Raw genomic sequence first — 9,527 nt, 5'->3', positions numbered from 1 at the left:
CTGTCATCATTTGTGGGGGTATTTTCGTTTTGTTAGTCCATTTTTCTTTGTTTTTCTTTGTTTGTTGACCATATTCCTGTTGTGGAGTATTCTGTGGTGTTTATATCCTGATAACCATTTTTTGCTTAATTTGTGTTTTTTGTAGTTTTCTTTACATACATACATGTGCATAGCAATGGCGTATGTCCAAAAGCTTACATCAAGTCATGCACTCCAATTGCACAAATCTTTCAAAGATAATAGAAGTTAAAGCAGCCAAGTTATATTTTTCTTTATATGTAGAAAAGACTGGCGTGATAAAAAATTGTATAAGACCACGTGTCGTAACATGTCTTGTGCTCGCTGAAAGGCAGGTCCTGAAATGTGGCGGCCACGCACGCGGAGCGCGAGTCCAGCTGTAACCGGAGGAGTCACCGCCCGCGGCAGGCGCGGCTGTGTCCCAGAATTGACGGGCAGCCGACGCCCGCGATGACGGCGGAACGCGTGCGAGAACGTACCGTAATCAGCAGGTTTCCCCCTAGCCCGCAGCGGCCTGGCCGAGCACTCTGCATAAACCACTAGAAAGCCACTCGCTTCTTTACTCAAAAAAGAAACGAAATTCAAACGGTGACATCCGCAGGTTTGCATAACGTGTTTATCAAGTGAGCCTAACTTCGACTGAAGGTTAATCACGAAAAGAAGTAAAGTGAAAAAAAATTAAAGTTTGAGATAAACAACAATTTACATTACACTTAATAAATAAAGTATTTGAGATTTAACACTGAGCATAAATATATTATATACGTAATTATATTTAACAAATTTCTACAACTAGAGCAGAAAATTTTAATGTTGTAAATATATTTATCAAAATAATTGTTTGTAAAATCACGAACTCAAGTGTTTTGAAAATTAAATGGTTTACCCTCAGTTATTTGGGCAAAAAATATTATGAACTTTTAAGAACTTTTTAAATAAGCATAATGCATACACTCAGCATTAGCCTACATATTAAATACTTTCGTTGTTTTTTTTGCAATAAAATATTATATAGATCTAATCTCAAAGGCGTACATCAGTCTTGGATAGCACACAAGACCATAAATCGTCTATGTATTCAACTGTTGTTTGTGTGATGAATCCGTGACTGAAGTTTGTCGGCCGAATTCTGACTCATACGGCAAAATTTCAATTCTAGCTGTTTTGGAAATAGATTTGGGAAATTAATTTCCGACCATAAATAATAGCTTACTTTATATTTGCTAAAGTTAAAACTCTCTGTGCTCTTAGAAGAAGGAGCAAACAAACAGTGTTCGCTCAGTTTTTAAGCACCATTACGTTCCCTAAAATTCACGTGTCGTTAAGTAGGCACATCTTTTAACACATTGTTTGGGTCAGGAAATAATGCAGCTGTTCGCGTATCTGAATTACAAAGAAATTGGTTGCTAACTATTCGCAATACGTCAAACCTTAAAGAAAGTTTTAAAACTACAACATGTTATTTGGAAAGCTCCGAATCAGTCAGTGCTCGTAACTTCAGCTACGCCAATTTTGTCCGGATTAAGACCTGGCAAACCTTGCCGCAGAGCACGACGCCTAGCGCGTTCTTAGAAAAATTATCACGTTATGAAGTACCGAGTAGTTCCTCAACGGAATGGCTAGAAAATTTAAACACACTTGGGTTACCAAATATATATATATAAATATAAATAAATATATAGAGTATAAAAATAAATTTTGGCTCTGTTGGAAAAAAAAAATAACACTTAAGCAAGTATATTAGTACTTGCTAGTGATGAGCAAAGAACGGATTCATGTGTTCTCATGTTGCAAATACACTGAAAATACGAAACTCGGACACGAAATTAAACGAAGAAATCCTTAAAAATAATTTCGAGCGTGATAAATATACGGAAATTGTGTCTTTAACTACATATATAGATGCTAACCACACACAGTTTCTGCAATCTAGCTAGAATTCGCTCCTGGAGCAGTTGCGTCGACTATTAAATCATTCCGTTTGCTAACCAAAATTACAAACTATATAATGAAAAGGTTCCGATTAAAACGAGAAAAAAAAAAATACTAAACCCCAGTTTTAGACCTTATCATGAATTTCTGTATAAACAACCGTCCATCTAGTTAAAATTCATCAAACAGTTATACTATAAATTTACTTTGGCTTTTTGAACCCTGCTTCACGCCACCCGACACACAAGTGTCTGGTGCTTGAGCGTCCTCAGGCGGGGACGAAGCGAGCGGGCCTCGCCGGGGAGGGGCGGGGCGGGGAAGAGTCGGTCAGCCGCTCGCAGGAGACAAGGGCTGCACGATGGTAGGGAGGTAGGTGCAAAGTTAAAAAGTTGATCCCGGGCAGTGAAAGTCAAATGAAGAGGGCCCCTCCTCGTCGCGGCCGCGCGCGTTGGGAAAGGAGGTGGGGGGACGACGCAGTCGCCGCCGGTATATATACCTGGCCGCGGAGGAGGTCCGGCGTCAAACAGCTCCTCCGGGTCCTCGAACCAGCGCACTTGCTCATAGCGAGCACATCCGCAGCGACGCTATGAAGTGCTTCCTGGTGAGTACTGTCCCACGTGCTCCGGAGTCTTCAGTGGCAACCACTACTAACGCTCATGTGGTGAGGGCAGTGGGTTCTATCCCCGCACGACTTATATTCACGAGCACCTATTGGGTAAGAATATGCCGAGGGCGGGTGGATAGTTCTGATTCCGATATTTAGTTTAACTATATTTTTAGAATAGTGAAAATGAGTTAAACGCTTGATTTCAAGGTACAATTTTTTGGCAGGCAATTCTTGAAAGCACACGACGGGCTTTATCTTTATTTCCCTTCCATATTATGTTATTGTAGCCGATGAATTTTACTCATATGCACGATGAGAAGACTGCACGTTGTTTACAGCCTTGCTCTCAGAGACGACACCGCGCTTGAATCACTGGTAAGATAAACCCCTTGAAAAGTCACTGTGCTGCATAACCACGAGAGCCATCAAGTAAAATCAGTTCATTTCAGCATTAAATGTCTGTATAAAGCTCCAACCTGGTGGGGCTAAACCCGGATTTAACCCCACCTACACCCCGATGAAATTTTTCCTCGGGGTACTAAAGTTTTCTCCCTATTCATATATTCAGGCAATGCTCCGTTCTCATTTCGTTTTCCTTCGCCGTATCTTCATGATACCGGTTAATTCAACCGTATAAAATTAACCTAGATGTAGTGGTTTGTTGAAGAATCAAATTTGTTGCGAGATTTTTTTATGTTTAATTCTGGGGTAGGCATGACTGCTTCGAAAGTGGGTTTGGTTTAGCCTTATGCCTCCTCGTGATTAGTTTGCAAGCTTTAATGCTAAAGAAAAGTACAACTATAAGAAGCGTAATATGTTTCAATCAACGAAAAACCTATCACATTTATTTAGAAAAAAGAGAATATGCCGATTAATTTCTGGCTTCTGCAGCCATCTTCAAATAATTTTAACAAAAATATATACCTGCAAAAAGGCATGGCCGATCTGTCAGTTACAGACGGGGCCTAAACCCAGAAGCCAAAAAGTAGTTTGTGACTGACTACGAAAGTCATAGCTTCGGTTGACTTACAAAACCGTAAGTCTTAACAGGGTTACTAAAATTTTCTGAAAAAAAAAAAAAAGTGTAGAACTCATTATAAAATAAGCAGAATTAGTATAATTCACTCAATGCGTAAATAAATATATATTTTCACTAATTTTGAAATGAACTTGATCTACTAATTTGCAGTAAGATTTATCTAGTTTTAATAGTTTTAACTATAGAAAAATAGAGCATGCTTTACATGCCAATATGTGATGAATAATAAAATAATCTTTAAGTGTCGTGAAGGTCGATCAACAACCAATTTAGTCCAACTCAAAAATAATCAACTGTAGTGTGAACCATGTATTTTAAGGGGGATAAGAACCTACCATCTTTCTGCACTTATTAAAATTTTAAATTATTTATCGCAATTTTTGGCCTATTAAGCATAAATAATTTCTCCCAGACAATCTATACCATATTGCAACCCCATATTTACTGAAAGGCTCTAGTCTCAAGAGCCGGGAGGAAATAACTTGTTAAATCACGCGGGCTATTACAGATAGCCTATTATAAAAACCACACCAGTTTACAAGTGCCGACTTCAACAAGTTGCCGGAACTAAGTCATATAACATTTGAAACAAAAATAAATAATTTTGAAAGAAATATTTTTTTGAGCTTCCATACACCCTTCTCTTATCCTAGTACGTTAATGTAATAGCAATAACAAGTAAAGTTAAAACTTTCCATCCGCCTAGAGAGCCTGAATGAAAACCTTGTGATAATATTTCGTTGGTCTTTGAAACGGTAGTATATTTTTAACTATTTTTTATGGAATTTGTTATGTATTTATGACAATGAAGTAGGTGTAATTATAAATTCAGGCGTTCAATTAAAAAAAATATCCACCCGGGATTCAAGCATGGCACAACTTTCACCGAAAGCTAGTGAGCATTACATTGCGTATGAGAAGGGTTATCAAGCTCTAAAGAATTGAATACATTATTTTGCTATGGGGCAAATATGCTAAAGCAATTCTACCTGTTTTTTTATTTAAGCTCAAATACATAAGTCAATTATAACAAAATACATTTTAAATAATTATTCTGTTGGTTACATTGCTCTGAATACTTAATAATATCCTAAAGTTTTCTGTTTATCATGCAAAGGAAATTAAATGGTTATAGATATTATATAAATTATGTCAACAATTTAAAATAAATAAGAAATTTTTATTTTTAAAAGTCATTTTTAAATAAAACTAAAAGTTTAGAAATATTTTCAATCCATACATTGAATTACAAATTTTTTTTAACTTAATAATATAGACTACAGTACACGGTTTGATATTGATACAAAGCGAGCGACTAAAATGTAAAATATTTATCCACTTTTCAACCACAGTATCGATTAATGATCTTATAAACCGAAGTAGCAAGTAGCACATTACCCGGTGAGAAATCACCTACGGATGGACGATTCTAGAAAGACAATGTGGACGGTATGGATTGAGCCATGCATGAGGCTGACATACAGGTTGTACCGATGATTCCGTGAGCAATTGGCAGCAGTTGCTATTGTGCTCGCCTAAGAAGCGTATTTATAATGCAGAGCCCCAAGTGGAAAGACCGCTTCGAAAATAAAGTACGGATTACATTTATTGGATGTCGAGAGCAAAACGACTTCAGCCGAAATGCACATGACCTTCTTTCACAACCAAATGACACCAATATTCTTCAGAAAAATTAATCACTAATAAAAAAATCCTTTCTTTTTTTAAAATTTTGTTTATAATTTGAAACAGCTATACATATTTTTATAAGACACGTATGAGAAAAATTAGCCATTGAAAAAAAAAAAAAACACTATGAATAACTGAGAAAACACAATATTTATACAAATTATAATTATCAATTATTTTAATATGTAGGACATTATACGGTTCCATCAAGGCAAATTTAAAGTTCCCTAAAAAAATTTAAAAAATTAAAAATCTACCTAAATTCTGAGAACAAATATATTTTTTTAGCAATGCTCAAAACATTATAAATAAAATTAATAACAATTATGAATGCTTGTCAAGCTCATAGCATTTTAAAATTAATGGAAAAATGCAATCAAAAATCCTGATAGTTAACCAAAAAATCAATAAAAAATTTAAAAAAAAATTATTTTCCTAATATTGTATTTGCACCATTGATGTCTTACGTAGTAATAAATGTTTAAGTGTAAGAGGTGAAAAATTTTAACATCTGAAATAATTCAAAATAATGTAACTAATTAAAATAAAATAGTGAAAGTGTCTCAAAAGACACGTGGAAAAACAAATTTGTTGTCTATTCAACAGGTTATCACTTTGGTGCTGGCTGCCGTAGTCGCAGTCCGAAGTGAAGCCACCAAGGATGACAAGGATAAGAAGCAGGACAAGAGAGGCATCTTGAGTGGCATCGGAGGCGGCTATGGAGGTGGCTATGGAGGCGGCTACGGAGGCGTCTACGGAGGCGGCTATGGAGGCGGCTACGGAGGCGGCTACGGAGGCGGCTACGGAGGCGGCTACAGCCTAGGTGGCGGATACGGCTCGGGAGGATACGCTCTAGGCTCCGGGATCGGCCTCAGCTCTGGCTACAGCTCCGGCATCGGCCTGGGCTCCGGATACAGCCTGGGCTCGGGCATAGCCCTTAGCTCCGGCATTGGCTCCGGATACTCGATCGGCTCCAGCTCCGGGCTCGGCTCCGGCTACGGTCTCGGCTCCGGCTACGGACTCGCCTCCGGCATTGGCATCGGTTCTGGTATCGGTTCCGGTATTGGACTGGGCTCCGGTATCGGCTCCGGCATCGGCTCCGGCATCGGTCTGGTGGCCTCCGCCGCGCCCGCCGTGCAGACTGTGACGCGGACCGTGGCTGTTCCAGTGCCCCAGCCCATCCCTGTGACCGTCAACAGGCCCGTGCCCGTACCTGTAGCACAGCCCGTCCCAGTGTCGGTACCCAGGCCCTACCCCGTCAGTGTCCCTCATCCCGTACCTGTCTCTGTGCCCAGGCCGTACCCTGTGAGTGTGCCCAGGCCGTACCCCGTCGCTGTTCCTCAGGCCGTGCCTGTGGCAGTCCCTCAGCCCTACCCCGTCCGCGTGCCTCACCCCGTTCCCGTGCGAGTGCCCCAGCCCGTGGCTGTGCCAGTGCCTCACCCCGTGCCTGTGGATAGGCCAGTAGTCGTCGGTTCCAGTGGCCTGGGAGGAGGAATCAGCAGCATCGGCCTCGGAGGAGGTATCGGCTACGGATCTGGAATCGGAGGAGGCATCAGCGGTGTCAGTCTTGGTGGCGGCAGCCTGGGAGGTATCGGCTACGGTTCGGGATACAACTACGGATCTGGATCGGGTATCGGATCCGGCTACAGTTCTTTGTCTGGTATCGGATCCGGCTACAACTCTGGCATCGGGCACGGCATCAGCAGCATCGGCCTGGGAAGTGGCAGCTACGGAGGTATCGGCTATGGTTCGGGATCCGGCTATGGATCCAGCTACAGCTCGGGCGGCGGTTACAGCTCCGGATCTAGCTACAGTTCTGGCGGTGCCCTCCACGGCACCTACGTCCCGAGTTACCTGGGCGGCCTGAACGGAGGGTCATCTTATGGTTCCTACGGCGGGTACAGCAAGCATCACTAGGAGATTGAAGCCGTACTTCATTTCATGTCATTTCTCACACCTTATTCATTGCAATTATGCTACCTTTTTTCATTATCATCTGTTGCGCCTCATTATTAGTAAAAAAATATATATATACATATTGTTACTGTTTCACTGACATCATGTTTTCACTCTTAAGAACTGCTTTTTATTCCTTTTTTGTATTTTCAAATGTGATATTTTGTAAAACCTTTTATAAGCAAATATATTTTTTTATTTTAAAAAACGATTTTGACTTATTATAACGTTTATTCTTCCTGAGATAATAGAGTTGTATCATAACTCTCTTAGCCTAATACATTTCTAGTTTACATTTCTTTTCTTATGATACACGAATCACAACTCAAGCAATTATCAAAACAACATTACTTGCCACGTATCTTAAAATTTGAGAATAATTTCTAAATTCCAATGGAAAGTTCTCATTAAGATTTATATATCATTGTTGCTTGACATGCTGTATTAAAATAGAGATACACAATGCACATTCATGTTACTTAATTAAAAACTAAAAGTATGTCTAACTTCAATTTTTATTATTAAGTTTTTTCATGTCGTACTCTTCCAGAAAAGTTTCGAGTAACTACAAAGAAAATATATTTATATTTTATAAATTTTTATGATTTCTTGGTAAATATTGAAAATTAACCAAAATAAATAATAGTTTAAAAAAACTAAAAAACACGCTTTATTTAGAAAACCAAACTAAAAAATAGAAAATAAATTTTAATAAATTTTAATTAAGCATAGTGTAAAAATTTCTTAAATATCAATTAATAATAGTGTAAATAAGAAAAGAATGTTTTTTATTTAAAAAAAAGCGTGGGGCACTTTTTAAGATATTATCGAAATGATAATCCTTCTACTCATATATGTCAATAAAATATTTATAACTATTGACACCATGCACCCTACACTTTTTTTAAAATAAATACATTTTTTCTTATATACACTATTATTAATTTATTTTTATTAAAATTTTTTACACTTTTCTTAATTATAATTTATAATTTTGTTTCTATTTTTTAGTTTGGTTTTCTATATAAAACTGTTTTTTTTTAGTTTTTTAAACTATTATTTATTTTATACATTTTAGTTTGGTTTATTTATAATTTAAAGTGATACTTCTGAATCGACGTATGAAATAAATTTTATAACAATGTAAAAAAACTTGATAGTTATTACATGTATTTACTATTAAAGTATATTTTGAAGAGATATTGGCTGCAGTTAAAATAAAATCGATAAATATTGTTTTATCTCAGAAATGTCTCTAGATGTGGCTCAATTTTTTATTTATTACATGACTTTACTATTTAAGTGAATTTGAGTAGATATTGGCTGCTTCTAAAATATATATCCAATATAGCGTGTTGAAGAAATACAGTACTCAATAATTTCAATGTCCTGCTATGAAAATCAATATATTCGGGAAGTCATTGATGTTTATTCTAAGCCAGCATATCTGATGGGTGACCATACTTTGTTTGCAAATGTCTCACAAAATTTTTTTCTTCCATTTGTTCCAGTCCGATTCCACTGTAAGTTTCATTTGCATGCAGTTGTACCAAACTACACTGGAGTACTCTAAGAAATGTTTTAAAATTTCTATTTTCTTTTTGTCTTCTTTAATTAGGAAACGTTCACATTTTTTGTTGAAATCACTAATCCACTGGTAAGCATTTGAGTTTCTGCCCGTGAATTTCTCAATCATGATTTGCAATTTTTCTTCAATTTTGAGTTTCATGTTTAGTTTTTTTTCTTCAAGAATTTTTTTTAACAATTTTTCCAATTTTTTATTTGATACACTAGGTATAGATTCAGCACTTTTGTTTTTTCCTCAATTTATTCCAGGTAAAAATACTTAAACTGTAAGTTTTGCTCTCTATCCAATTATGTTTTTGATATATCATCTGTCAAACTTATCCATATTTTCCGTGTTTGATGTCTTTAATTTAATGATTTACTGATCTTGGCATATTCTTGGCATATTTGTAACTGCTTGGTGTAGATTTTCAGGTTGGTGTTCGAGTGGAATTTCAAAAATATGCCCATCAGGTGTAGCTATTGAGGTTATGCATATGGTGTTTGATTTCCCATCTGCTGTTGGTTTCACAGCAAAATCAAACCTCAATTTTTCCATGTTTCGTGAAATATTTGCAGAAAATGTTTTTTATAATAATGTTTCACTCTTGGTTAATTGGTAAAATGAAACAAAAACGTAATTGTGTTTCTCTTTTTAACGAAAAAAACAACATTTAAAACCCTTATTTCAGTTTTTTTAATCATATTTCTACAAATATA

The 9,527-nt window shown here is 37.1% G+C and overlaps 1 protein-coding gene across 1 annotated transcript; it reads left to right on the top strand.

Annotated features, from left to right (window-relative positions):
• Window positions 1-2,471: 2,471 nt before the first annotated feature.
• On the top strand, window positions 2,472-7,747 carry LOC134534685 (uncharacterized). Its single transcript, XM_063373150.1, has 2 exons — window positions 2,472-2,551; window positions 5,892-7,747. Exons 1-2 carry the CDS (start codon window positions 2,537-2,539, stop codon window positions 7,200-7,202), a joined length of 1,326 nt encoding a protein of 441 aa, XP_063229220.1. The 5' UTR covers window positions 2,472-2,536; the 3' UTR covers window positions 7,203-7,747.
• The last annotated feature ends 1,780 nt before the right edge of the window (window positions 7,748-9,527 follow it).

The sequence above is a fragment of the Bacillus rossius genome, chromosome 8 (assembly GCF_032445375.1).
Source record: "Bacillus rossius redtenbacheri isolate Brsri chromosome 8, Brsri_v3, whole genome shotgun sequence".
Classification (NCBI taxonomy): Eukaryota; Metazoa; Arthropoda; class Insecta; order Phasmatodea; family Bacillidae; genus Bacillus; species Bacillus rossius.
Note: the sequence above shows the minus strand (reverse complement) of the source record. Positions and strands in the feature narration are given on the sequence as shown.